Source organism: Penicillium solitum (genome assembly GCF_028829755.1).
Source record: "Penicillium solitum strain IBT 25940 chromosome Unknown utg000009l_segment0_segment0, whole genome shotgun sequence".
Taxonomy (NCBI): Eukaryota; Fungi; Ascomycota; class Eurotiomycetes; order Eurotiales; family Aspergillaceae; genus Penicillium; species Penicillium solitum.
Window position 1 is genome coordinate 380,034 of NW_027072128.1, and position 27,824 is coordinate 407,857.

Genomic DNA, 27,824 nt, shown 5'->3' on the forward strand with positions numbered 1-27,824 from the left:
GACTGGTGTTTATTTTGTAGATAGAATTCACTTCTGTCGTATTGCTTTGCGGGAGCATATCCCTTGTCGAATATAAGACAAGGAAAGCAACAGCGAATAGCCTAATGATTGCACGGCTAAACACTTATAATTGAATTGTCATATAATATCATAATTAACAGATAGTATCAAAAGAATGAAGCAGCGGCCGCTTCAATAGTTACCGATTCGTATTCAACGTCACCAGCATCATGGTCGACAAAAGAAGTATCCGGGCCATTAGCATCATCATCAGATAGGCCAATGTCATGGATATCCAAACCAGTCACACCACGAGATAACATCTGGATCTTTATCTCCATATCATGTTTTCTCTTCTGCTCCTTCACCTCCTCCTCTGTCGACCTCTGCAACTCCCTCTCGTACGCGCGCTGCTCCTCTTGGTCCCGGGCATTGTCCGCCCATACCTTTAGGTGTTCCGGGTATCGCAGACACCATATCACAATATCCCGTGTTGCATGCGCATCCTCCAGCGCACTGTGGCCCTGCTTCCCGACTTGGATATCATAATTGACCAATTCATTGGTAAGGGTCTTCAGACTCCATGTGCGGTTGAGTGGTTCACCGGCATGTACAGTGTAAAACACCGCTTCGCTGGTAATGATAGAGGAGTCGACAACGTTCCAGTGGATGATACCTAAGACGTCAAGATCATTGTTGAGAGAATGACCAACGAGGACAGTCTCGCTATCCATGAACTCCCATAATTTCGAGCGTGCGCCTTCCCAGCCAAACAAGGCTGTGCCTTTCTTCACAGCCTTGTTCATGGCACTAGGAGTCACCCCACTGAACCGAGAATCCCAATTCACGACTCTAGATTTAGGCTGCACATAATTGTCGATGAGAACCTCGCCAGTCAAAAAGTCAATTGCACTCAAAAAAGCAAGCTCCCGACGCCCTGCTTCGACTTGCACCATCTCACAGTCAAGGACAATTGCTCTCCTTTTCGGCAAGCCGTCCGTGGAGCGAGGAACCTGGCGGAAATGTCCTGTCTTCGGAGGGGGCTTCTTCGACGGGCGTCTGTTGACATCCGCCAAGCCTGCCCGAAAGGTGAAGCCTCGGGTGGCGAGACGGGTTTCCGAGTGACATCGTGCCGACAAGTAGCGAAAGATCAAGCTTTGCTCGAGCGGCTCAAGCAGAACATGGTAATTTGCGTTTTGGATGGCAAGTGATGACGCATTCGGGGTGTCAAATTCAGAGGTCTTGTTCCATAGGTCTTCAAAAGCCTCTGTACTCAATGGAGCACGTGCTGGGGCCTGGTTTGATGTGCGCTTTTGAGCCGATTTCGCAGGCTTGGCAGGCAGTATATCAGAGCGATCCAGGGACTTCTCAATCTTTGTTTTCTTTGGATTGGGTTTCGCAGATTTGGCAGACAAAGCCTCAAACGGCTTCGCAGTTTTGACAGACAAAGCCTCAAACAGATCTTGGGATTCCTCAAGCTTTGTTTTCTTTGCAATGGATTTTGTAGGTTTGATAGGCACGGGCTCAGAAAGATCCTGGGAATCCTCAAGCTTTGTTTTCTTTGTGATGGATTTTGTAGATTTGACAGGGACGGACTCAGAAGGATCCTGGGATTTCTCAAGTTTTGTTTTCTTTGCAATGGATTTCGCAGGGTTGGCAGACAAGGGCCCAGAACGATCCTGTGACTTTTCATCCTTCGCGGTCTTGGACGATGGCTTTGCAGGCTTGACAAAAGACTCGGACAGATCCGGGAGCTTGTTATATTTCACGGACTTTAGGGCTGATTTCGTAGGTTTGGAAGACAAGAGCTCAGAAAGATCCTGGAACTTCTGTTCCTTTGTGCTCTTTGGTGCTGGTTTTGCCGACTTGAGAGACTTGAGATCGGAACCATCTAAGGGCTTTTCATGCTTCTGGGAGTGCTTGAGCAACGCCGTTACATTCCCAAAAGATCTGTCGCATGGACTGCAAGCAAGTTTGTGGCCTTTGGACTCAAAATGAGCCTTGACAGCACCAATGCTTTTGAAGCCACCTCTCTGACATCCAGGACAGATAAATAACTTGTCATCGGCTGTTGTGGGTGAAGCCATGATAGACAAAAGAGAAATTGATGTGTTGTTTTCCAATTTTGTCGTGAATTGGGTGTACGAAGAGCTATTATGGAAGGAGCAATATGTGTATGCCTTGCCTAATCGAGCCCAAACGTGGGGAGCAAGGATGGGTAGGCGTAACACTTTGCCCGTAATTGCTATGGAAGCGTATGGGTCAATGAGCCAACGATATATAATCGATGGGACAGTCTTGAGTGTCCAAATTACCTGTTTCAACTTGTGGTCAGACAAAAGCGCAGAGTGAATTGATAATTGATTTGAAGAGGGATGAAATTGGCCAAGCCGAGATTCTGCCCAACTCTACCGGGTTGGAGTGGTGCCTGAAATATCGGGCCAATTAAGGCACTCGGATGTCACCGCCAATCACAGCGTAAGAAAAGAGTTTCTCCAATCAGCGTCGTGAATAATATCCTGGCTTATTATTAGGATGTTAGATTGTCGGATGAGGTACTCGTAGCTACTAGTAATTTAGAAATTACTATCGATAACAATTTCTTTACCTATAGCCACTACTTAGTAGTATGAACTCTTGATTTCTGGGGATTTTAAAGAACCCGTCGTCTATATTCTATGTTTAATAGTGACTTACGGGTTTAGAAGCTGCCATAAACTTCAGACGAACTATTGGGGTTTATACTCCAAATATATAAAAAAATCTTTATCATATATAGTTCTAAAAGACTGTCAATATGCACACAAAACGTTTCGCTAGACCAAAAAAACAAATTAAACCGTAGACCTTTGGGAAAAGGCCTAGTATTCCCTACCCTCCTCCCTCCCCTACTTATCGTCGACTTATATATCTAAAGTTCTTCTTCTTCCGAGTCAGATACTTCCCCCATTTCATCATCTTCTATCGAGTCATACACTTCTTCCATTTCATCATCATCATCATCATCATCATCATCCCGCGGCGCTTTCATTCCTAGGATAGCCTCTTGCCCTTGGACGTATAAACTGGCTGGATCTGGCAAGTCTGGATACTCTGGCATCTCCCCAAATGCTAGCTTCTTATGAACTGGAAGTTTAGAATCGTCGTCATCTGCGTCATCTCGTCCTCGTTTACGTGATGTTTCCGGTGCAGGTACAGGTGCTGCTGCTGGAACTGGAGCTGGAGCTGGGGCCGGTACTGGGGCCGGTGCTGGAGCTGGAGCTGGTGCAGGTGCCTTTCCTGTGGCCTTTCCTGGGGCAGGTGCTGGAGCCGGAGGTGGAGCCGGTGGTTGCCATCCAGTCCTGAGTGGTGCAGGGAGTCCCCAACTAGTGGGGTCATGGGCTCGGTAGAAACGATAAAGCTCCATCATACACTCAACAAGGTCAGCTTGAGGACGGCCTTGGATAGATGCTGGTAGATTGGGTATTTCAGCGGCGAAACCAGTCTCCAAGTTTGCTTTACGCACGGTTGAGTGAAGAAGGTGCTTAGCGATTCCACCACCAAGTATATGTGCAGCTTGCTCGCTGTTGTGAACTCTTCGAATAGCGGCCATAACAGTAGCTCTGGCCTGGGGGTTCGCATAGAGACTAAGTTGATCCCACAAACCTTGTTCGGGCCGTGAACCTACACCCAAATTGTACTTGACCATTTTGAAGGCTAACGATGAAAAGTAATATAGAGTCGAATTGTGTTGGTTATTGTATCGTTGGATTGATTGAATAGTTGCTGTGAATATGGAATGAGAGCTGGAATGGATTTCATCGACTATTAAATACTTGACGCGCTCTTTGTGACCGAGGCAGTGTTAATTTAGAACCCAGCTCTGAGATTCGAGCTTTGAGAATGCATTGTTTATTGTCTTTGATATCGACAAAAGAGAGCAGCAAAGGATATGGCTAAGACGATCCATGAGATCCCCTTTTAGATCAAAACAAGGAGGGCTTAAACAAAGCGGAGATGCTTTAATTAGTCTAAGAATAATGGTCCCGAAACAATGGTGTGATATATGGCATTATCTATGTATCCGCTTTCTTGTTGAGGTAGAACATGGGTACTATGTGGAACTAGGAATCTGTGATGATTTAGTCTGTTGATTCCCATATAATGTTTATTTAACTTATTAGAAGAGAAGACGAGAAACAAAGTAGATTCGAGAAGGGTATTATACTTCTATCTCTTAAAAGTTTATCTAGAACCGAGCTAGTGTTTGCTCATGCTCAATATTGATATATGCGAAACAACTCTACAATAGGACGGCGTGGAGGTCAGGATTCCAAGGGAGATTCCAAAGTGAGACTGTTGATGCCCGAACTTCAAACCGTCAAGAATGAAGTGAATGCATATCAATTCCCAAGTAGAAATATCATGTGATTGATCCATGTTGCCGGTCGCGTATATCTCTTTGTTAAAGTGAAGAGAATCCAGATACCTACACATTCATGGAGACGATGACTGATTTCCACTTCACCCAACAGAAATTGGACAATGACCTCGTCTCGTCCATTTCTACTCTTCTCAACTCAATAGGTGTCCCAAACCTCCTTTGGGGCAACTATCTGCTCACTGTTTATGGAGTGCACACGATTGTGGATGTGAGTATTATCTTGATTGACTAGAGAACCTACTAATGTTTTATAGGAAGCCGCTTTTGTTGTTCCAGATGATCTCGGCCAGGCCGCATTCTATTCACTTATGAGTGCTGGATTTCTACCCTGCAACGAAAGCTCGGGCTGCCCGCACTCAGGTACTTTCGGAGTCACAACAGCATTTAAGCATCTGCATATTGATGATGAGCTTCCGGTCTCACCTTATCGGAAATCTGAAGTAATATGGGAATTTGAAGGCCTTGACTTCTTGCCTGATAAGAGCCCAGAAATTATGCTTGCCTCGGATGACCGACTCCCGTCAGCATCTCTAGGCCGTGGCCGGGGGCGCTTCTTGTCACATCCTTGTGCTGTGAAAATTCCCTGTGCTGTCAGTTATTGTGAGGCCCTGATTCTGTTGCTTTACCGTGGCCGTGACTCTGTTTGCGAGAGTTATTGGTTGGCTATTCTGAGCTATATGTTGGAGTATGTCGATGGTACGGATATCTTGGGCGAAAACAAGCTGCAAGAAGGCTATAGGAAGTTTTACCATGATATTAAACTGGGAGATCCTGCGATGTATTCGATACTAAATGACCTCCGACTTAGTTTGATCGAAGAACGTCGCCTCCCAGTGAAAAATAATTAGCAAAACAGGATGCATAATTCAATCTTTCAGTTTAGAACAATTGATATAAAACATAATTTAGGAGAAGTCCGTTGCCACTCAAGTTCTAGGTTTCAATCGTACTTTCACGATCAAATCCTCTAGACTGAGAAAAGTAATAACCTCTTGGGTTTGATGTCACTGTTTTCCCAGTCTTCAAGTCTTGGAAGACGCAATTGAAATGCGTGTGACCTAAAGCCCAAATTTTGACAACTTCATTTCCCCAACAACGTCCGTTTAAAAGGTCGATCATCAAAGCCGATGAGATTTTCGATAACCATCTCGTGGGTGGTTGGACATAAATGAGTAAACACGACAACTTTGCGATCTGAGAAGGAAGTTCGATAATGTTGGATGTTGGACTAATTGTAACCGAATGCGGCCTTGTATAGTCCTGACCAATGGCATAGATTCCCTAGTGGACTAGGGATGAGAAAGACAGTGAAGCTGTAGTTCATTGAGAGTTTCTCGCACCCACATAAGTAGATGAGTTCACTCGAGTATACACACGGATTCTCATCTACTTGGGAGAAATTCGGAATCACTCTTCTCCCAAGGATAATGCTGTTCGAGGTCTCGGATGAGTTGTTCGTGCACTGCGCTTCGCGGCTGGATCGACACCTTAAACGGAGCGGGATGGCTAATGACCCCAGGGAGAAACTTTAGTGGGATATCCTGAGTAACCCCGTTTTGTATCGGTTTCGAGATACTGAAGACAGCCAGAGCCTGTGAAACAGTGAGAAAGACGTTCGCGTCTGCCAGAGTACGCCCAGGACAGGCTCGACGACCAAACCCGAACACAAGCATGTGGGGATCGCGCTCTGGGAGTTTGCCGTCGGGGGAGGTCAAAAAGCGCTCCGGGTCGAAGGTCATTGGGTCACGATAGACGGTTGGATCGTGCGTAAATGCCCTAGGATATTGAAAACTGCATCAAAAACTACTGTATCCCGCAATGGAAAGGAAGAACCCACCAGATGTTTGCAAGAACAGACGATCCCTTGGGGATGAAGTACCCCTCGCATGTATCGTCCTGAGTTGACGCGTGTGTGACACTCATGGGTACAACTGGATGCCATCGGAGAACTTCCTTGACTAGTGCATCCATATATGGAAGATTTTCTCGATCTTGGAATTGAGGCAGTCGATCACTCCCAATTACTGTGTCGATTTCCTGCTGAGCCTTGCGTTGCGCCTCCGGAAAAAGAGCCATTGCGAGGAAGAAACTCGCAATAGAGGAGACAGTCTACTTTTTGTCAGTCAAATATAATGCGTACAGTCCAGATTTTCTTACTGTATCTGCGCCTCCTGCATATAAAGATCCAGCTGACCACTTAATGATATCTTCGTCTTCAGTCCCAGGCTCCACAGGATTGTTTTGAAGAAGATTGGACAAGAAAGATGGCACGAAGCGACCATTACTTATTTGCTGCTTAGTGAATGCATATGGGACGTCACTGAACGACTGTGCTCTTGACTTGTAGCTTTGAGCGATCTTCACGAATCCTGCCCCAGGGAGCCAGCCCGGGAGATATTTCACTAGCCGAAGAGTCAGATGATATCCCATAATTCAGTGTATCGATGTAAATTATCAATAGTTACTTACTTATTGGAATAAATTCTACTGCCCAAGTTGCTGGAAGCAAGGCATATGAAAAGTCCTCCATCGCCTTGTCGGCCAGGTCTACAAGAGGGTCCTGAGCATGAGGTTCAATAGTATACCCATACCCAATCTTCAGGACGATCGCTCCAGCATCCCTGCTGCAATTAGAATTTATATACTAAAATATGTTGAATAGAGGAATTGACCCACTTTCGTATGTGCAGATGAAGTTTGTCTGGCTCATCCAATACCCTCAACAGGAAACGACCAACCTCCGTTGTCTGAACATCATTGAAACGGGCAACGGAATTCTTTGAACCAATCTCCTGATATAAGTGTTTCCGTGTTTTCCTTACGTGGTCCGGGTTTCTGAGCGCCCCGAGAACATATTGCCAACCCGACCTGGCGATATGCGATATGAGTTACCCTGGTGTCACGCGAGCGATGCTTTCACTTACATGTCAGTAAACATGTTTTCTGGACGTCCTGAGTGTATAGAAGACCGCTTTTCTAGCAGCTGCACCGCCAAATTGGCATCGTTAAGGATGATGACGTGTCTGTCCAGCACAGTGAGTGAGCTAATGGGTCCTAATTTGGCAACAGTCAACATCCCACGTTGCATATTCCGCAGTAATTTTCTCTTACCATATAGCTCCTTATGTTTCAGCCAGTGCATCCAATCTTGTTGATCTGGCGTCGGAAGGTCCTTCAGATTTCCAATTATGGGCTTCTGTTTAGGACCGGGAGGAAGAGGAAGGGGGTATCTTTTGCGGCCGCGAAGGGTTGTAACAATCCAAAACCCAAAGGCAATGAGAAGACCCAACCACAGTGTTGACAACATGCTGATATTGGCGTTAAAGATAAAAATTCAAAAGATCAAGGGAGGGGCGCTGGACGGAGGGCCCTTTAAAGCGTTAAAGAGGGGTTTTTTTTGGCACAGATACCTGCAATATGAATATTAACTATTGATTGGTCTCGGTATCTTACAAATGTAGCATTGCAGGATGTATGCACTCGATCGAGCATCTCTAACTCTACGATAGGTCGATCATCTACATATAGGAGGGGTGAGGCGGGGTGTACGTGCATATTTAGTGTGCATCTACGCCATACAAGGCCTGTCTGTGTAACTGAAATTACCCAAGCCCTCTGATTGGATTGGCTTCCAAGGTTTATACGTCTGATGAGTTTGTAGAAACGTGGCTACTCAGTACATCGATGGGTTCAATAAAGTAATGGCTATGGCGGCTTATATATGAAATATTATACAACGACGCTAATTAACGGTAAATAGGCTACCAAAAATGGTTTGTTTCAAGACACTAAACCCCGGGCATGGTGACGACTTCTGTTTGTCTTTACGGAGATCATTCGTTCCGATATTCATGTTACATGTGAAACACAGAGATTCCCTGGTATAGAACTAGTAAGAGCCCATAAAACCTCGATGAATAGAGACAAAACGAATTCCGATAAAGAAGTGGTGAATCGTCCAATATGCTCATCGATATAATTACTTTTCACTTCGTCCATAGATCAACCCTGCGTCTGGATGCGGTGGATGATGATGATACATACCTACGAGTGATTCGCCTATTCTGGGTTCTTGAAATGTAGAATTCGTTGCTGTATAATAGTAAGTACATGGTTATATCACCTCAAATTCCACCCCCTCTACCTTTACAGCAATATCCCCCCCGCTTGCCTCTCCCAGCGAAGCCCGTTCACCTGGGGGCGCCATCACCTCGGCCTTCCTTCCAACCCGCCACCAGGCCACTACCTGACCCTCCTTTATCCCAAACCAATATCGATGTCCAACTTCGAGCGAATTTTGATCTCTTGATCCATTTGGCCGGCGAAATGCCTCCTGGAACTCAGTGGGTGTGTCGGGCTCTAATGTAACGAAAAAGCGATCATCAGACCCACCCGACTCACGACTGAAGGCTGGGCGCTTTCCGCCTTTAGAGTAGTTTAGGCGCAGTGGTTTGATATCTGCTGTCGTGATATCGTGACAGATGAAATCGCTGCGACGCTGGCTCAAACTGAGGTTGAATATTGTTGGGTGAGTGAATATTGTGATTGGCTCACAATATTCTGAAACTGCTGTTAAGGTGATTGTCGGTGGCTGGCTGAGACTGAGGGGGAACTTGGGCGGTGTGATAGCGAGTGTGATGGATATTGATGGGGGAGGATTGGACATTTCGTCTTCTTGATTGCAATTGATATGGAGTAGGAAACCTCGAGTGGATGTGAGAATAAAATTGTATTTTCTTACTGATATCAAAGTTGACACTGAGAATTGGTTGCTTGACAAGTGGCCTTGGTGTTTGATGGGTCTACCTACTAGCCTTTAGTAGAGATTAGCCGAGGCTGCATGAATCACCAGTGCAGATCACCGCATCGCCCCTCAGGTAAAGATGACTGTGTATTGAATCCTTCGATGATCCATCTCCATGGGATAAACTAAGTCAGCCTTGAGATTATTACGCATTCTCTTACTATAAAAATGAGCAATCTAATTTTGGACGAAGGTCCATCCGATACGATTGGGTTCGGGGAGCCTGGGTAATTGGGTGGCGACTCAAAACCAGTCGAAGGGAGTATAGCTCCTTGAGGCTGCCAAATGTAAGAAAGATCAGGTCAGAAGGCTGAGCAGCCGAACTTCGACATTCTTGAAGGGGTGAAAATTTCTAGAGATAGCGAGAGAATTATGTATTAGAGACTGACAAACGCCCGTTGGATATATAGTTTAATGGGCTTCTTCATTTTCTCAGTTTCTTTCATTCTGGATTGATGGGCCTCGTCCATTCAGCCATCTATTTATGTATAGAAACTGTAATCCACTATACTAGGAAGAGCATCTGGTGGAGCTAGACCTTTCTTCAATTAATGCAGAGTAAGGATTAATTCAATAAATCAAGATAATTAACAATTAGAAACACATACGCACTCCAAGTTGCCCGTGAATGAGATCCAAATTACTGAACGCAGGGGAGAAAAATCACATTTCATCCAACTCAGGCGCCCGCTCCTCCTCCTGGGCAGATTTGGCTGCTTTCGTGCCCCTAGAGGCCGGCTTTCCTCGGATACTTTCATAGATATCTTCCATTGTCTGGCAGTCGAATTGTCAGTAACGTCAAGCTAGGTCGAATGTCCGGGAGTATACTAACGGGGTGATAAGAAGCATCAACCCCCGGATTTGGATTTCGTTTCTGGAGAATTTCGGACTTCAAAGGTGAGTCCTCGAAGTCATCGGGAAAAGTCGCGCTGACATTAACTGAGACCATTTTAATCTAGCTGCTCTTTCAGGTCATCAAAATAGGAACAGAAGTCATACATTTCTTGTCATCCTTATTCTCAGGCTGGGCATTTCCATGCACAGCTCGAGCTAGTCTAGGGATGCAGGGAGCAGAAGATCTGACGAAATATCGTTTCACAAGAGCTAGTTCCATAGTGATTGAAAAGTATGAGATTTGAATATTAAATTACCTCCGAACGAGAGTTATTTAATTAGCCAGGCTAATATATACGTATCTAGGGATGGGATCATAATGATGTCAGTCGTCTGATGACCTTAAAAGTTGAATACGAACTGACCAGATTAAAGCATCCTTAGGGATTCGCCACATTGATTCAAAAACCAGGTGTTTGGGACAGTGAGAGCCAGTCCTTAACCAGCCGATCTGCTGTCATTTCCTGGGTTATCGCAGTGTTCTGATATCCATTGGAGACGAAGAGTGGTTCCCTTTGCCTGGACCTCTCTGGCTGTCTGGAGGATCGTGTGGATGATGCATTGTCCTAATTTATTTCCCCGGTTCTGGATTGCTTGCAAGGCCGATCTGCTGTCGCAGAGGATCATTGCGGTCTTTGTTCCATATGCTTCGTTCTAGCTGATGGCTGATCTTGGACACTGTACTGAGAGCGTAAAAAATGCCGACCAGCTCTGTTCGGATAATGCAAGGCTCTGCTTTGTTCTCGGAAGAATTAGAACTATATCGTGAGCAAGGTTTGGATAACTTGCTGACAGACAGGTGAAACTTATGAAGGGCGAACGCACCCTGGGCTCTAATGCGACCATATAGTGCCCCGTTCCAAGGTGGGACGATTAACAGCTATTGAGGACAGTATGCACTGGCTTTTCCATCAAGTTATTGGGCGGCTGCGAGCACCCCCACAGTGATCGGGAATTTCTATACATAGCTTGGTAACGTTCACGCGCTTATCTAGGAACTTGGAGTGATTCCTAGCTAATATCTTCAAGGTTGCGAACTAGTCACCCATACCAATTATCATCTATTCTTTCCCGGCAGTTACATAGGACGTTGATATGAATTCTGACCTGATTTCCATATTTGCAAAACATCCCGTGAGTTTGAACCCTTGGCTCAAAACCCTTTCACCACCCGTTCATTGTCGGGCCGAAGCTTCAAGGGACATGAAGAAAATGACCGACGAGAAGAAAGTGCATCAAACAGCATGCATAATGGACAAAGAAGGTCTGGTAGAGCACATTATGTTGCTCGAAACGTACGTTGAGGCTCTGCGACTGGTAAGTTCTTTTCGAAGTGACTCATAACTTTAAGAAGGGTATTGCGAGATGACACATCTGGCTGACGTGCGCTAGTATAAATTGATACCCCAACGGCCGCTTATTGGCTCCGGGTCGTTAACTAACAGGGTTGGTAATCCCGAGATTACCGAGTTCGATTTAGCCTCATTTACAGGGTAACATCCGCATCGGAGCTCCGAGTTACTGACATATTAGTGATAAGCGCCATGTCACCTGACACTTACAAGGTCAGCTTTCGTTGTTACCTGGCTTCCTTCGACCAAGGGTGTCCCTCACTCTCCCACCTTTCATCTTTTATGGTGTGGTTGGCTCAGTTGCGATATACTATTCTCCAGGCAGAACAGAGACACGGTTTGGCGCGGCAACGAAGAAAGCTTACACTGAAAGCATCCAACCTGTTTGGGCGCTTACAATGCCCTTCACCACCGGAGAAGAGAACTTGCTTCGGCTGAACCAAGAGAGTTTTGACTTCAACATCCAGTTCGAGCAATTATTCTTCTCCATCATTCCATCCGCTTTGTTCATCGTAACATCATCATGGCGGACACTTTACCAGGCACGGAAGCCCAACGTGGTGAATGCGCCGGTTTTCCAATTGATCAAATTGGTATGCTCATTTGCTGATGTAGACTCTCAACGTGCTGATCAACTTGGTGCAGGGTGCTATCACAACCTATGTTGGGCTTGAACTTTCGCTCCTCATCTTAGTTGCGGCTGAGTCCTTCCATGTGACCAAAATGTTCATAGCTTCCTCGGCCCTTAACCTTGTCTCAGCCCTACTCATGATCACACTGAGTGTTGTTGATCACAGCAAAAGCCCAAGGCCGTCTGTACTGCTGAGCAGCTACTTGTTCTTGACTATTTTTCTAGACGTGGCTCAGGCAAGAACGCTGTTTCTTTCATCAGATGGCAAGCCTGAACTCACCTATAGCAGTATCTTCGTCGCTGCTATAGCTCTGAAGACCGGGGTATTACTATTAGAAGCCCAGCAAAAGTCTAGATGGATAGGCTGGGATGAGAAGGAGCATAGCCCCGAGGAGACGAGTGGCATCTTTTCTTTAGGAGTGTTTTTCTGGCTTAACAAAATGTTCCTGGTTGGCTACGGCAAAGTCATGACAATTGGGGACCTTTACCCTCTGGATAGCTCCTTCAGCGCTAGACCGCTTCACGATAAGTTTCTGAAGAACATGGATTATTCTAAGTTGAAGGGTGACAGATTTGGTCTGGCGAAGGTGCTCATCCGCACACTAAAAGTCCCTCTTCTACTTCCTATACCTCCACGTCTGGCACTTCTTTGCTTCACATTTTGTCAACCGCTTTTTCTTGAAAAATTGTTGGATTACCTATCCAAAGCTGAACTCGACGCGAACGTCGGATACGGATTTATCGGCGCTAGCTTACTTATCTACTCCGGACTTGCGATATCATCGGGATTTTATTGGTATGGTGACATCTATGAGACAACTACTAGCAACCTTAGAAGGTCCGCTGCTAATATATATATATATATATATATATAGGTACTTCCACCACCGAATGCGTACTATGTCCAAGTCAATACTAGCCACAGAGATTTTCATTAAAGCGACAGAAGCTCGTATCGGAACTGGCGATGACAGCGCGGCGGTAACTTTAATGAGCACAGACATGGAGCGAATCGACACGGGTTTGAGAAATCTGCATGAGACTTGGGCGAGCATAGTTCAAGCAGCTCTCGCCGGGTGGATGCTATATATCCGAATTGGTATACCGTTCGTGGTACCAGTGGGAGTTGTTATAGTCTGTTTTATCGGCTTAGGGATCCTGCTAAATTTTACGGGCGATTCCCAGAGGTCCTGGATGGCAGGCGTCCAGAAGCGAGTGGGCTTAACGGCCACAGTCATTGCTAGCATGAAGAACTTGAAGATCTCTGGCCTCTCGATTACTATAGGCGATTTTGTGCAGAATCTCCGTGTGCAAGAGCTAGCGGCTGGATCCCGATTCCGCAAAATACTCATCGTTGCGGCACTTTTTGGTTTCATTCCGCTATTGATTAGCCCGCCATTAACATTCGCATTTACCCAAAGAACAATCGATACCTCGACGATGTTTACTAGTCTTTCTTTCCTTACGCTCTTGACCAACCCGTTGTCACAGGTCTTTCAATCTATCCCCCAACTTGTCTCCGGATTGGCGTGTTTAGGTCGAATCCAGGCCTTCTTGGAGTGCGAGACTCGCCATGACTTTCGCCAAGTTCTTGATGATACAAGTCGAAATGCTGAAAAGCCCCGAGCAGACACCGAAACCTTGTCTAATTCTCAACTGGATAATTCTCAACTGGACTCCCTACACCCTCTCGTCATCAAGAGCGGGAACTTTGGTTTGGAAGCAGACAAGTTCGTTTTAAGGGATGTTAGTACTCAAGTACCCAAGTCCTCACTAACTATTGTTGTCGGTCCTGTTGGTTCTGGGAAGACCACGCTATGCAAGGCACTGCTTGGAGAAATCCCTTTCAGCAAAGGTAGCGTGGTTTTAGGTACCAGATTTCCACATGTTGGGTTCTGCGACCAAACAGCATTCCTCTCGAACGGGTCGATCAAAGACAATATTGTGGGATTCTCTCCGCACAATAATGAGAGGTATGCCGAAGTAATCAAGGCTACCTCCCTGGACTTTGACCTTGCCACACTACCGCAGGGGGATAAAACGAATGTCGGCTCGGATGGAATCGTCTTATCTGGGGGCCAGAAACAACGAGTTTCCCTTGCGCGAGCTCTATATTTGCGCTCTGATCTCCTAGTGCTAGACGATATCTTTAGTGGTCTCGATGCGGATACTGAGGAGAAAGTCTTCCAGCAGGTATTTGGGCCAGATGGACTGCTCAAGGAACGGGGGTCTACGGTTGTATTGTGCACCCATAGCATCAGGCACCTCCGCGCGGCGGATCATATAATAGCACTCGGCAACGGCACTATCATTGAGCAAGGTAGCTTTGACAAACTGATGGCTAGTCAAGGATATGTTCAACGTTTGGGATTGAAGGGCTCTTCTGATAACACTGCCTCAGCCGAGAAAACGACTTCAAATAAAACCCCGCAGGAATCAAAGCCAGAAATGCTTCATCCTACAATGACCAATAAATCGTCTACTGCACCGGATGCTGATATATCGCGGCAAATTGGCGACAAGACGGTATACAAGCATTATTTCAAGAGCATGGGATGGATTCTGGCAGGATGCAGCTTGATTTTCGCTGTTCTTTTTGGTTTCTTCACGAATTTTCCAACAGTTTGTGAGTCGCCTCTGCCTTTAGATAGTAGATTCACGACCATAGTGGTCTTCAAACCAAGAGAAATGCGGCCTGTCTTGAAATCCGAAGCGTTATAACTAATTCAAAATATTACAGGGCTTACATACTGGACCGATGACATCTCCTCGGAACATCCGACGCACCCTTACTCTTACTACGCAGGGATATATGCTTTGCTTCAAATCTGTGCCTTGATCTCGCTGCTTCTCTTTGGTATTTCCATCTTAATCGTCTCTGTGGAGAGGGCGGGTGCTAGTCTCCACCAGGATGCCTTACAGACACTTGTTCAGGCACCGCTATCCTTTTTCACCAATACGGATACTGGCGTTGTCACAAATCTGTTCTCGCAAGACCTAAATCTTATTGACACAGAGCTACCAAGTGCAACATTGAACACTGTCTTTTCCGTAAGTTTATTAAAGTTGCATGCCAATTGAAACCCAGCGGTGGCTACTACTCGCATCGAGGGAGACATAAAAGTCCATCCAATTGTCTAACACAGATTACAGGTCTTTCAATCACTCGGACAGGCGGCAGTTATGCTTACATCGTCCGTGTACTTGGCCATAAGCTACCCATTCCTCGTCGGCCTATTGTGGATCTTACAAATGTTTTACCTTCGGACGTCCAGGCAGCTGAGGTTGTTAGACCTTGAGGCTAAAAGTCCTTTGTAGTAAGTTTATCACTGGTTACTACCATATACCGGGTGTGCTTTATTCTTTAAACTAACCTACGTTCATTCAGCACACATTTCCTTGACACTATCAAGGGAATTACAACTCTGAGAGCTTTCGGTGAGTGAGATGCGAAATAAAACCCAAAACTGAGACCGAATTTAATAAGACGATTTGGAAAATGACGGAGTATGACATGGTGTCGCTGACACTACATATACACAGGTTTCATTCCCGGCGATGTCGACAAGAATACTCGCCTAATTGATGCCAGTCAACGACCCGCGTATCTTCTCCTCATGATTCAACAGTGGTTGACCCTCGTCCTCGATATTGTAGTCATGGTGCTTGCAGTGGTCATGACGACTCTCGCCGTTCGGCTCCACTCTAGTTCTGGCTTCGCCGGTGCCTCTTTGTTCTCCCTCATGAGTTTCGGGGAGAGCATTTCAGGCATTGTCATATTCTACACCAAGCTAGAGACTTCTATTGGAGCGATCGCTCGTCTCAAGATGTTCACTGAAAACATCAAACCCGAGGATAGAGATGAAGAGGACATTGTTCCTCCTGTTCAGTGGCCACAGAACGGTGTGGTGGAATTAAAGGGCGTATCCGCGAGTTACGGGTAAGAGAGATATATCCTCACAGATGCTACGCCCACTACATACCATGCTAATGTACCGAGCAGTGCAGAAGATCAACCCGACAGCACGTCCAACTTAGCCCTCCGTAACATCAACCTCACTATCAAGACAGGCGAGAGAGTTGCAATCTGCGGTCGTACCGGCAGCGGCAAGTCTAGTCTCATCGCCCTCCTCCTCAAACTCCTCAATCCTACCCCAGATACAGCCGGAAACGCAATCATCGATAACACGCCGCTCCACCACATAAACCGGGCTGCCCTCCGTGAGCAAATCATCGCAGTACCCCAGGAAGCCGTATTCCTGCCCGATGGATCCACCTTCCGAGCGAACCTGGATCCGTCCAACGCTTCAACTCCTGAGGAATGCCAAGTTGTGCTTGTCGCTGTGGAACTGTGGAAGTTTGTTCAAGAGCGCGGTGGGCTGGACGCAGGCATGAGCGCGGGGACACTCAGCGCGGGCCAAAGGCAACTCATGTCGCTTGGGCGTGCGCTGCTGAGGCGTTTTATCCGGGCACGGAATGGCTCGGAATGTGGTATATTGTTGTTGGATGAGGTGAGCTCGAGTGTTGATCACGAGACGGAACGTGTTATGCAGGAGATTATCAGGGCGGAGTTTAAGGACTACACGATCATAGCGGTCAGCCATCGGCTGGACATGATTATGGATTTTGATAGGGTTGTTGTCATGGATAAGGGGGAGATTGTTGAGATTGGGAATCCTATGGTGCTGGCTGGACAGGCGGAGACGAGGTTTGGAGATTTGGTTCGGGCTGGAGCGAAGTAGAATGTGCTTGGAAGTTTTCTTCCTCGCGGAGCCGAATAGTTGGAGGCTTTGAGGGAAGGTCGTTGGGACCAATCGTTGTCAAACTGCCGTTCGAGAGGAATGTCATGCAGGGATATTCGTTTAATCGGACTGGTGGACTACCCGATATGTAACCCCTTTCCTTTTACCTTTTTGGTCGTAGACCTGGGAGGATCTGTGGGAAGTCCCAGAAGCCCAGAGGGTAGAGGGCGGCGATGGTGAAGTAATAAAATTTCATTATATCCAAGGGAGAGTGTCATAGTAGTATATAGGGCTGAGTGGGTAATGCGAGGCCCGACAATGATATTTGTGTCCAGGCACTAGGGTGGGCTTTTTCCATATTAACCAATCTCGAACCTGTTTGAGCACCTGAATAATTGACTCATGCGAATTAGATATCACCGACTGGACAGCAGTCGGTCTTTCTCAGACTAATCCATTGGCCCACTAGGCTGTAAACCCCAATATTAAAACGAACCCGATCGAGCCATGCGCACCCGTGCCAAGCTTGCCAAGACAGCCAAGCCTTCCCGCCCCATCTGGTAAAACGAACTTTTCTCCGTACTCAGTAAGGAAGCCCGGTAGCTGCTGGGGGTGCATATAGCTGGTATTGACTGCAGTAGTTGAAACGGTGAGCTGACCGGAAGCGTTAAAAATTCGGGAAAAAGATTTCCCGATCGCGAGATAGTCTCGTACGGCTTGAAAGTATCGAGTTGATGTGAGGATCATACTGGGCAGGTGCGAGGGTAGGAGAAGAAATATGTATATTTAGGTGGGTCTGCGACAGTCGCGGTCTTTGGCTGATCGGTGACTGGGTTGGAGGGCAATGCGTTGGAGGGCAATGCCTCGAAGATATTTCTATTTAGCGGTTAGCCTTAGTCGAGAGCTTATTTTCTTTCATTTTGTCAGGAAAATGCACCGAGATGTCGATGGCGGATTAGAATAAGGCGAAAAAGAAGGAGAAATGAGAGGAGAGAGACATGAGAAGACTATACGCTCTTATATATAATATCAAATAGAACTTAGTGCTCAGAAACAAAGTGTCAAGAGACAAGGACAAGGACAAGGAAGTGGAGGTAACGTATGAATATAGCAGCACTAAGAGCCGGAAGTGAGTCTTAAAATATAAGGCAAACATGCAAGTAGAGCAAACAACGGTGGACGGTACAGACTACAGAGGAAAACGAAGGGAAGGCACAATGTTGAATTGCTAGGCTCTCAACTTTGCGCGGGTCTACGTTAGTTAAACGCATCTGGCGAGGACCCGTCTACAAAGAGAGAGGTTGGAGGGCACTCTATATCCGTCAGAAAAGAATTATTAATATCCAAAATGAATACAAGGAAGGGGAGTCCTCACAGACTACTCGTTTACTTGTGGGACGGGTGTCCAAACCCGGCTGCCATATCTTCCCACACCTTCTGCAGGGTCTGGATGTTCTCATCAGCGGCAGAGAGGCGTGTGATTTGGTCGCTGAGGACGGCACGCTGGTGAGTTATGTCGTTCTCGATCACGTTTCGCTCCATGATGAGTTTTCTAATCACCTCGTTGAGCGCCACCAGTGCATCTCTTTGGTGAACCCGTTGAGCATGGTCCTCTGCAGGCTTAGGTCCACTTGTTGTGGCCTTTGTGTCCTTATTGACTGGGTCGTGAGACGACCCCTGGGAAGGCATTTCTGTGTAACAGTTAGCCATGTCTCACAATAAATTCGCAATAAATGCTCGTAGATCGTACCGAAAGAATGGAGCTAAACCTTGGTAGATATGATAGGATATGGTGAATAAGATCAATGGGAGTTGGTTAAGAAAAAGTGAGACTGAAGGAAGATGAAGCGGAAAAAAATTGAAGCGAGATACCGAAATGAGAGAGATATGAAGAAGAGAGGAATGTGGGAGAGGGAATAAAGGAGGTGGGTGCTTGGGCGTTTGTGCAAAGCGCAGTTCAGACGAAACCCGCCGAGGAAGACCAGTATGATTTGAACAACAATTTATATGTGTGTAAAGGAATCAAGGGATTCGACGGCGACTGTATACATGTGGAAGCAGGAAGTGGCCCATTTGTTAAATACGTACCTTCTTAATAGTAGATATATAGAATGAAAACCTAAGATATTATTATTCACGATCTCCTAATAATGCCTGTTAGTATTCGGAGTGCTTCGAATAAAAGCCAATACGTGACTCCTTTAGCATTCAATCATACAGAAGTCATGATAGTGATCTTACTGTGTCCACAGCGATGTCAAGGTTAAGTTCCATCTTGTATTTTCCTTTTCCACTGGCGTGTAATGGAACAGTGTATCTTGACTAAGGAAGCGGAAGCCACCACTGGTCCCAAGCTGACATACTAGGCGAACTCTCAACCGTATCGTCCGTTTTGAGGGTACACACGGTGGTAGAGGCTGCGGTTGCTGACAGAATAAGGATCTTATTATTTTCATAGTCCTAAACGGAATCCTCTGTCTGGGTGCATAACCGGCAACGATTCCAAGGCTCGCAGGTTATAAATCGGAAGTTGTCTTTCATTTTCAGTTGCCAAGCCATGGGGCAGTTTTGTCGGAACGAGCAGCAGATCATCCATGGGGGATTTTATTCTGCAAGACCGGCTTAGCCACTACCTTCCTGAAGAAAACCTCGGCCTCCATAGCCCCTCTAAGGTGACTGAGAAGTAACCCCCTTAACCGTTCTAACAGCACTTGCGGCTTCATCGGGGACACCAAAAGGCATTCTCGAAAGAGTTACTACCTCCGAATTCAGGCGAAGCTTTTGACGTGCGCGATGGCATGCACGACTGACAAGCAATGGAGTCAATGGCCCAGTGTGTATTTCTTCGATGCAAGTCCAAACCCGGCTGCCATCTAGTCCCACCGGCTCTAGAGGCTGTTTATATCCTTGCGCGTTTGCGGGGAGGTGTGGGGTTTCGCCGTCGAGTACTGCATGCTGCACTCTAAAGCTATCTTCCTGGAGCGCCACAAAGGCGTTCCGTTAGGGTTTCGCTTGGCTACAGGACCAGCTTTCTGATCACTTCAGCGAGCGCAACTGGTGTGTCTCATTTGTGAGCTCGTTGGGCAGAGTCCGGGATAGAGTTTGGAGCTGCCGTTGCCTTCGGCTTATCGGTGACTGAGTCTCGAGGTAGTTTTGTGGGATGCATTTCTGTATAGCAGAGTTAGCCTTGTCCCGGAATTTATTTGCTTTTATACTCTTACAGACTATAGTTGGAGGATGATGCTGGAATACCAGGTGAGGGAGATGGAAGGAAAGTGAGATGTGAAAACTAGAGATGCCTTCGAGGAAATGAATGTGGAGAGAATAAATAGAGGGATGAGTGGCGCTTTGCTTTGCTTTTTGTGAGAGTAGTAGTTTAGATGGGGATTGGGGGTCTTGTTGAACAATATCACTATATATATTTATACTCATTCTGCAAAGAAGGAGAGCGGCGTTTCCATAATTATATTCGCGGCTGAAGAAATGGCTTATAATATTTGTAGTTTAGCAAATAAATAGGCACTCACATGCGGCTCGTGGAACCTATATATTGACGGGTATTTGAACTGCCAAACCCAACCCTTTGATTGATTGAGAGAGAGAGAGAGAGACCAAATAAGGTCCTATCCGCCTGAGGCAGGAACTGTCTCAACACGTATTTACATCCAAAGCGCCATTTTCCGAATGCTCAGCCAAGGTTCTTGACGTCCTATAGCTAAATGGTATGGCCCAAGTCCGTGATTGATTGAGAGAACTGAAGGGCTCTGAGCTCGTTCGCTTTGTGAAGTGAGACTGCACCGACAATAAAGCTGGCAGATAGAGACGGTCTTAATTTATGACGTTGTCCTGATGTGATACAATATAGCCCTAAAACGAGAGGCTCCGATCGAGTTATAGTCGTGTTGGACTCACACAGAACCTTCAAATCTTTTATCTTATAGTTCCTATGCGATATAATGCCTCGCTAAGACGGAATGCTTGACTTGCGAGGCTGATATGGATGGCGGGACTCGAAGACAAATTGCACACTACCTCATTACGGTTGATTCTGTGATACTAGAGCTTGGCTGTTGCGAAGACCCCAAACCATCGAAATTGTGCTGTGGTATCTGTTCGGAGTCCTCAGACAGCTTCTCGTTGACCAGTTCTGGATACTCTTCCTGGATGAACGAGGGATCCGGGGAAAGGCTCGTAATACCTCAAAAATGAGCAATCGTGGCCTCGAGAAACGAGATCGGCCGAAGGACGTGATGACAAGAACACAGCTCTTCCTAGTAAGAGCAACATCTCGCCTTGTGTTGTGTGCCTCAGGAAATTAATGCCTAAGGCATTAAGGCATCAGGATTGAAACAAGCGCAAAAAGTTGACCCCGCTGTTACTGCCAGTGAGTATATCAACGATCTTGTGTTTGACCGGTTCGCCAAGTGTCTCCATGATGACGATGGTGTTAGTGGGCTTGGCACGATTATTATTAGACCTTTTCGCCTTGTAGGATTTCATCGTGCAATATATCGAGAATATTCAACAAGGGGATTTGCTTCGTCTGATAGAATTTTGCCATGCAATATCCCGAGAATCTTCAACAAGGAGGTCAAAGTCGCAACACTTCGTTAGGGTCTAATGCAAAAACTATGTACATAAGTATGCAGTGTGGAGTAATCCGGCTCGGGGTTTGCGGCGATAAGCAATCGGCACCGGGTGAATTAGTGACTCCGCCGATGACTTCAAAGCTGACCTTCTCTCTCTCTCTGTTCATTAAAGATCTCAAATACAACAAATATGGTGTCGCTCGAAACTGTACAAAACAGCAACTCTGCTATCAAGGAATATGGCCCCAACCTGGTGGCAGTTTTCGGTAGGACTCGTCATCCGACTCATCCCTAGCACGGGACGATCATTGACATCACTCTAGTTGGTGGCACCAGTGGAATTGGTGAAAGTACCGCCCGTGCTTTTGTGAAATATGCTGTTTCTCCACGCGTCTATCTCGTTGGACGGAGCGAGACTCGAGCTTCCCAGATTATCGAGGATCTCCGCGCTTTGAATCCAGATGGACAAATCAATTTCATCAAGGGTGATGTTTCACGTCTGCAAGAAGTAGACCAAGCATGCAAAGAAATTCAAGCGAAGGAGGACAAGATTAATCTGTTGGTTCTGAGTGCTGGCATTTTGACTACCAAGGGGCGTGACGGTATGTTTTTTATTTTTATTTTCCCGGCCACTTATCAACCCCTCTAATGAATAAATCCCAGAGACCGATGAAGGATTGGACAAGAAACTCAGTCTCCATTACTACTCTCGCATGCGTTTCTTATACAATCTGCTCCCTCAATTAACAAATGCCGCTCAAGGTGCAGCCTCCGGCCACCGCAGTCTATCGCGTGTCCTTTCTGTTCTCGATGCCCGCGGAAATGCACCCTTGATTTTGAATGATTTGTCCCTGAAGGACAACTACTCTCTACGGAACTGCGCTAATCATGCAATTACCATGACATCGCTGTCAATGGAAGAGCTTGCTTCGTCGCATCCATCGATCTCCTTTGTTCACGCATATCCAGGCATTGTGAAGACAAGTCTACTGCGTGATAATGGATTTTTGATCAAGACTGCTCTGAGCGCATTGTTCCTTCTGTTCTCCCCGATGACTGTTGGGTTGGAGGAGAGTGGTGAGAGACATGCCTACGCGGGAACCAACCCAAGTTTCGCCCCGAGAGGATCAAAGGGAGGCAATGATACTGCGATTGGCTCGGATGGTGTTCAGGGGTCTGGTTGTTACTTGGTTGGTTCTGATTCGGCCACCGTGAGTAACCAGAAGGTCTTGGAAGGCTACCGTGCGGATGGTACGAGGGCATCAGTTTGGAAGCATACCCTCGATATTTTCAAGGGTATCCGTGGGGCTTAGGTGTGAGCATCTGGATTCGGGGGCTGGAAATTGTAAATAAGACACCTCTACTCTTAGCATTTAATGATTAATAAACTTCATATCACGAGGTCTGTTTGATTCAAATTGAAACTATTGAAGCAGACAGCTAAGACACAAGTTCATCTAGTGTCTTGCATCGTTGACATGGGGCGTCGTCTCCAATAGGCGAACCGAGGTGACAGGTTCTCGCAGCGCCCGTCCAACATGGCCACGCATACCGGCCTCTTCCATCGCCATCAAACCGCCAATCGTGCAGCCTTCAGCAGATGTTCCCTGGTCTCTCAGTATAGCAAGATGCATACCGCCCTGAAGCATTGTCGCGGTTCCTTGCAGCGGAAGGGAAGATCATAATATCAACCAGATTCCGTGGAACACAGACGTGTAGAACGGGATAGGGGCTGCATTTTTCCATTTGATGTCTGGTCGACCACAGTTAGATCTCTCATAGACCTTGATAGCACATGTCGCTGGCATTTTTTAAGGAAACAGGGAAAACGTCATCAAGGGTGGGCCTTTTGCATGTGAAGCATTCTCTGACTTCCTGGGATTCTGCTATTTTGCATAAGGTATATAGACTTTGATAAACGTTTGACGACCCGATAGGCTTGTATTAAAGGAGATGCCAACAGATCACCTAACTATATATATATATAGTAAGGATCTGTAGTGACTCAAGAGATATCTCAAGTGATTGTAAGTGGATATAGGTACTTTGTAAAAGTACCTCGCCCTGGGCCCGGACCACTGCCAATCGCCCCACTTATCTAACGCGTGGCCTGTCTCCAAGGCAGCAAATTTTGAAGTGAGATGACATTTTTTCTTCCTTTTTTATCACTTCTCATTGTGCATTGTTTTGAATTCATCTTTATTTTGATATTTTGATATTTTGCACTCCTCACTTCTTTAGCCCGGCGTGATTATTTTATTGTTGCTTTTTGCCGCATACGACACCCTACATATCAATTAGATATCCGCCCTTCAAGATGCACGAGGATTATTACCCCACAGATAAATACTCCAAATGGGACCCACGGGGATGGTCCCTGATGAAGAAGATTTTTCTAGCGGCCGGCATTATCGCGGTGATTGTGGCAGTTGTCGTTGGTGCTGTTCTAGGAGTGCGCGCCAATCGATACCCCAATTACTCGAAACTAGACTACAGCTTGAAAGACGAGTTTTCGGGAACGTCCTTTTTCGACAACTTTGAATATTTTACTGATACCGACCCAACAAATGGATTTGTTCAGTACGACTCCTAGATATCAAACTCTGGCTAAACAAATCAGCTAACGTGTAATCCAGGTACATAGATCGACCTGCAGCTACATGGCTTAATCTAACCTCCGCTACCAACACCTCCGCGGTGCTCAAGGTGGACACGAAGTACAGTGGATCGGAGGCTGCTAACGGGCGTCAATCCGTGCGAGTCACCTCCAACAATACATATGCTGATGGGCTTTTCATCTTCGATGTTATTCACACCCCGTACGGGTGTGGTACATGGCCAGCCCTGTGGCTGACAGACCCCAGCAACTGGCCCGCGTACGGAGAAATTGATGTTGTGGAAGCGACCAATGCTGGAACCTTTGGAACTCAATCAACACTTCACACATCGGAAGGCTGTACCATGGGCGTTAAACGAAAGGAAACTGGCTCTGTGGATAACGAGAACTGTTATTACGAAGCGAATGGCTATACGGGCTGTGGCGTGAAGGGTACTTCGAGTACTTACGGTCCTGAGTTTAACAGCAATGGTGGTGGAGTAAGTGACGGTGTCCCGAACTATTCAAAGTCATTTATTAATAACTACCCCTTCTAGGTCTATGCGATGGAACTCCGCGACGCCGGTATTCGCGTATGGCAATGGGTACGCTCTAAGATTCCCTCCGATATCACTTCGGGCAGCCCCGATCCATCTACCTGGGGAAAAGCATTCGCCGACTTCCCCAGCACTGATTGCAACATCGGTTCTCATTTCAAGAACCAGAGTATTATTATTAATATCTCTTTGTGTGGTGATTGGGCTGGTGCGAGCAAGTACTATACTACACAGAGTAGCTGTCCTGGCGACTGCACGACATTTGTGCGGGATAACGCGACTAGTTTTGAGACCGCGTACTGGGAGTTCGGTAGCTTCAAGGTCTATCAGACTTCGTGATATGTTGACTTGTCAAGCGCAATTCTCTTTTTAATGTGTCCCTGAATTGATGTATACTGAGTATCGATCATTGTCGAGGCGTTTGGTTTGTGAATTTTATTTGAAAAGGGTAGAGCTTTCAGAGCAGGCTGTGCAATCATGGAGGCTTGCATGTTGTTACATGGATAATGAATAGATACTTCCATTCTATGTGGTTTGATGATTGGAAATCGTAGGATAGTTGGCTGCAAGACAACCGTTCTATATCTTCCCTCGTGTTTTTGAAGTCCTTTAGAAATCCACAAGTTGACTGGATAATTATTGCACCTTGCCTCTCGAGTCGACCGGCCAGATTTCTTCAATTACACCCCCTCGATAGGCGTAATAGAAATCATGCAAGTTGACTGTAGGGTCAATGTGACTCGGTACCATCTCCACGCGGTCCCCAACCGAAAGCGCCGGGGTACCCTCCTCCCAACTGAGTGACCCATGCTCATCACCAAGAACACCATAAGTGTATCTGGGGTCCTTACACTCTGCCAAGCCACTGTCGGTCGTCAATGACTTCAATCCGCTGTCAATTGTGACCGACCGAGGACCTTGTTTGCTTAAAACAGTTGACAGAATGGTAAGACTGTTGGAATAGAATGTTCCCACGGCATTTCGGTAATCTGTATCCATGAAAATAAACGATCCAGGCTGAAGCTCAGTCACACCCGGTACTGTGGCACAGAACTCGGCTGTTCCAGTTCCACCAGTAGTGACCACTTCGATGTTGAAGCCTGCCTTCCGCAGCACATCGGCAGTGTTCGTGAGGGTCTCCATGGACTGCAGACATTGGCTCTTGCGATCTTCCTTATCATGCAAATGTTGCAAATGACCCTCATAGCCATGGAGTCCGATCAGTTTCAAATGCTTCAGACCCTGTACATGTTTTGCGAGGGTCGTGGCCGGGTCACCTGGTAGAAGACCGGTGCGATGGAGCCCGACATCGAGGTCAATCAAAACGGAGATAGGTTCGTCGATACCGGCCTTCGCCAAAGCCTCATCAATAGCTGTTGCGCCAGCTTCGCTATCAACCACTATCCTGATTTTGCGATGTTTACGGTACAGTTCCACCAGCCGTTGTACTTTTGCAGGGCCGATAATCTCGCAGGTGATAAACAAATCGTCGAATCCGGCCGCGGCAATGACTTCAGCTTCGCTCACTTTGGCGACGCAGCCTCCCTTTGCCCCCGCTTTGACCATCTTGTCGGCTAGGATCGCGCTTTTTGTGGTTTTCAGATGGGGGCGGATATCGAGGCCAGTTGGCAACAGTTTGTCCATCAGTTTCTTGATGTTGGCCTCGACGAGATCGAGGTCTGCGATCATGGATGGCGTGTCGAGGGTATCGACCCTATCGCCGACTTTGGGGGAATACATGTTGAATTCGAAGTTGCGGGATTGAATGAGGTTCAATGCTAGTTCGGTTCTGGTGATGGTCAACGTCTGGCTTTGAATTTTGAGAGGTCGTGTTGGACGGCAGGGATGTTGCAATTTATAAGGTGACGAGAGGATGCAAGGGGTAGGGATATGCCCCCGTGCTCCATATTGTACCCCCGCACTAAAGATTGCCTATCAACGGAGTGGGGGGTTTATCATTTAACCCGTGCGGGGCACGATGTTACATTTCGAAAACAGTGTAGCATCGTCCAGGTGGGAGCGGAGTATTTTTTATTATAGGTAGTCGGAATCGACCTGGGCTAGTGTATGTAGACCTCAGCTTTCAAGGGTTTTAAGTGAGCTGATATCAAGCTCAAATATCCATGGATCACTTGTCCCATGCACCTTGGAACTTTGGTGCTATTGTATTCCTTCAAAGTAATGTATAATACCTAAATTGTTATATGAACATCTGCCATTCATTGATTTGTGAGAAACAATATATTGAAGAATAGTCGGACCTTTATGCGGACATTATCCACATTATCCATGTAGGACTTGCGTGACCCACATGTAGATAGCAGCCAATTTAAATGAATTTTCTTTGTCCCAAAGTTATGAAAGAAAGAGTTTCAGTCAGATTACATAAGATATTATAAAAATAAAAGACGGCGTCTGAAAAATACGTTTGAAAACACTGCTAGAACGGCATATCAAACGAACCTTGTCTTAAAAGACATTATATAATGCCCCCAAATTTCCTTTCCTTCTTTGATCTTCCTATATATACATATATTCACTTTCTCTATACCCCCCGGTAATCCCTTCATCGAACCACAAGACTATTATCTCGATTCACATCTTTGGTACTTCCCTATTTCTATTGTCTCTCCGCAAATGACGAAATATGGCAAAGCAACCCAGATGCCTAATCACCCTCCTCGCGAAACGCATCCCACTCCAACCATAGGCGCAGTTAAAGGGGTGATCTATACGTCATGCAGCTCAAAAGGGACTTTATATTGGATGCGGCCCGTGGAACTGGATTCCACAACTGCGGGTGGGAGCTTCCAGATCGAACCGCGCAGCATTTCCGATATGAACCCTGTACCTACATACCTAGGTAGGTACCTTCCTGTTATGCGAGAAAAACAGACTTTTAATCTCCTGCAATAAAAAGAATTGCCAGTCGAAGGAAAAAGGTTGTTTGAGGCGGGATCCCTTCGCGATCGTGGGAAATGACTGCCCGCCGTCAACATTTATCAGCGACAGAGATGTGAATCTTCCAGTGCATACGTCGGCCCTCTATTTCTAGCAATAGAGAAGGCGATGGATAATAAGGGATGAGCTCAGTCACCACCGTACTGCGCTCTCGACCTTCTGCTCTCTGTTAAATTTGCACTCTGCATTGCGTTCTCAACACTACACTTTGCACCGCACTCTACACTACACTTCGCCGGTTTTCCACCGATTCTATCCAATACACTACGCTACTC

The 27,824-nt window shown here is 46.4% G+C and overlaps 13 protein-coding genes across 13 annotated transcripts; 5 read left to right on the plus strand and 8 right to left on the minus strand.

Annotated features, from left to right (window-relative positions):
- Positions 1 to 167: 167 nt before the first annotated feature.
- Positions 168 to 2,087, minus strand: N7455_011271 (3'-5' exonuclease; the record flags this gene model as incomplete). Its single annotated transcript, XM_040958905.2, has 1 exon — positions 168 to 2,087. The coding sequence occupies one exon, from the start codon at positions 2,085 to 2,087 to the stop codon at positions 168 to 170; it is 1,920 nt and encodes a 639-aa protein (XP_040810632.2).
- An 824-nt stretch (positions 2,088 to 2,911) lies between these two features.
- Positions 2,912 to 3,688, minus strand: N7455_011272 (uncharacterized protein; the record flags this gene model as incomplete). Its single annotated transcript, XM_040958829.2, has 1 exon — positions 2,912 to 3,688. One exon carries the CDS (start codon positions 3,686 to 3,688, stop codon positions 2,912 to 2,914), a length of 777 nt encoding a protein of 258 aa, XP_040810635.2.
- Positions 3,689 to 4,487: 799 nt separating this feature from the next.
- N7455_011273 (uncharacterized protein) lies at positions 4,488 to 5,271 on the plus strand (the record flags this gene model as incomplete). Its single annotated transcript, XM_065606626.1, has 2 exons — positions 4,488 to 4,631; positions 4,678 to 5,271. 2 exons carry the CDS (start codon positions 4,488 to 4,490, stop codon positions 5,269 to 5,271), a joined length of 738 nt encoding a protein of 245 aa, XP_065459792.1.
- A 534-nt stretch (positions 5,272 to 5,805) lies between these two features.
- N7455_011274 (cytochrome P450) lies at positions 5,806 to 7,730 on the minus strand (the record flags this gene model as incomplete). Its single annotated transcript, XM_040958886.2, has 7 exons — positions 5,806 to 6,199; positions 6,261 to 6,532; positions 6,581 to 6,825; positions 6,893 to 7,044; positions 7,100 to 7,291; positions 7,348 to 7,477; positions 7,535 to 7,730. The coding sequence occupies 7 exons, from the start codon at positions 7,728 to 7,730 to the stop codon at positions 5,806 to 5,808; spliced, it is 1,581 nt and encodes a 526-aa protein (XP_040810636.2).
- Positions 7,731 to 8,537: 807 nt separating this feature from the next.
- N7455_011275 (uncharacterized protein) lies at positions 8,538 to 9,089 on the minus strand (the record flags this gene model as incomplete). The annotated part of the gene is made up of 1 exon (XM_040958936.2): positions 8,538 to 9,089. The coding sequence occupies one exon, from the start codon at positions 9,087 to 9,089 to the stop codon at positions 8,538 to 8,540; it is 552 nt and encodes a 183-aa protein (XP_040810732.2).
- Positions 9,090 to 9,890: 801 nt separating this feature from the next.
- N7455_011276 (uncharacterized protein) lies at positions 9,891 to 10,372 on the minus strand (the record flags this gene model as incomplete). The annotated part of the gene is made up of 3 exons (XM_040958854.2): positions 10,227 to 10,372; positions 10,060 to 10,166; positions 9,891 to 10,001 (listed from the first exon to the last, which is right to left on the minus strand). Exons 1-3 carry the CDS (start codon positions 10,339 to 10,341, stop codon positions 9,891 to 9,893), a joined length of 333 nt encoding a protein of 110 aa, XP_040810626.2. The 5' UTR covers positions 10,342 to 10,372.
- Positions 10,373 to 11,333: 961 nt separating this feature from the next.
- On the plus strand, positions 11,334 to 11,618 carry N7455_011277 (uncharacterized protein; the record flags this gene model as incomplete). The annotated part of the gene is made up of 2 exons (XM_065606627.1): positions 11,334 to 11,438; positions 11,514 to 11,618. 2 exons carry the CDS (start codon positions 11,334 to 11,336, stop codon positions 11,616 to 11,618), a joined length of 210 nt encoding a protein of 69 aa, XP_065459793.1.
- A 253-nt stretch (positions 11,619 to 11,871) lies between these two features.
- N7455_011278 (uncharacterized protein) lies at positions 11,872 to 16,846 on the plus strand (the record flags this gene model as incomplete). The annotated part of the gene is made up of 8 exons (XM_040958889.2): positions 11,872 to 12,066; positions 12,119 to 12,900; positions 12,980 to 14,730; positions 14,845 to 15,155; positions 15,258 to 15,421; positions 15,493 to 15,542; positions 15,648 to 16,044; positions 16,108 to 16,846. 8 exons carry the CDS (start codon positions 11,872 to 11,874, stop codon positions 16,844 to 16,846), a joined length of 4,389 nt encoding a protein of 1,462 aa, XP_040810639.2.
- A 1,386-nt stretch (positions 16,847 to 18,232) lies between these two features.
- N7455_011279 (uncharacterized protein) lies at positions 18,233 to 18,535 on the minus strand (the record flags this gene model as incomplete). The annotated part of the gene is made up of 1 exon (XM_040958848.1): positions 18,233 to 18,535. One exon carries the CDS (start codon positions 18,533 to 18,535, stop codon positions 18,233 to 18,235), a length of 303 nt encoding a protein of 100 aa, XP_040810643.1.
- A 3,090-nt stretch (positions 18,536 to 21,625) lies between these two features.
- N7455_011280 (uncharacterized protein) lies at positions 21,626 to 22,748 on the plus strand (the record flags this gene model as incomplete). Its single annotated transcript, XM_040958843.2, has 3 exons — positions 21,626 to 21,701; positions 21,759 to 22,037; positions 22,099 to 22,748. The coding sequence occupies 3 exons, from the start codon at positions 21,626 to 21,628 to the stop codon at positions 22,746 to 22,748; spliced, it is 1,005 nt and encodes a 334-aa protein (XP_040810685.2).
- A 144-nt stretch (positions 22,749 to 22,892) lies between these two features.
- N7455_011281 (uncharacterized protein) lies at positions 22,893 to 23,084 on the minus strand (the record flags this gene model as incomplete). Its single annotated transcript, XM_065606628.1, has 1 exon — positions 22,893 to 23,084. The coding sequence occupies one exon, from the start codon at positions 23,082 to 23,084 to the stop codon at positions 22,893 to 22,895; it is 192 nt and encodes a 63-aa protein (XP_065459794.1).
- A 668-nt stretch (positions 23,085 to 23,752) lies between these two features.
- Positions 23,753 to 24,927, plus strand: N7455_011282 (glycoside hydrolase family 16 protein; the record flags this gene model as incomplete). The annotated part of the gene is made up of 3 exons (XM_040958906.2): positions 23,753 to 24,015; positions 24,072 to 24,531; positions 24,589 to 24,927. The coding sequence occupies 3 exons, from the start codon at positions 23,753 to 23,755 to the stop codon at positions 24,925 to 24,927; spliced, it is 1,062 nt and encodes a 353-aa protein (XP_040810706.2).
- A 297-nt stretch (positions 24,928 to 25,224) lies between these two features.
- Positions 25,225 to 26,328, minus strand: N7455_011283 (DSD1 family PLP-dependent enzyme; the record flags this gene model as incomplete). The annotated part of the gene is made up of 1 exon (XM_040958938.2): positions 25,225 to 26,328. The coding sequence occupies one exon, from the start codon at positions 26,326 to 26,328 to the stop codon at positions 25,225 to 25,227; it is 1,104 nt and encodes a 367-aa protein (XP_040810657.2).
- Between the last annotated feature and the right edge of the window lie 1,496 nt (positions 26,329 to 27,824).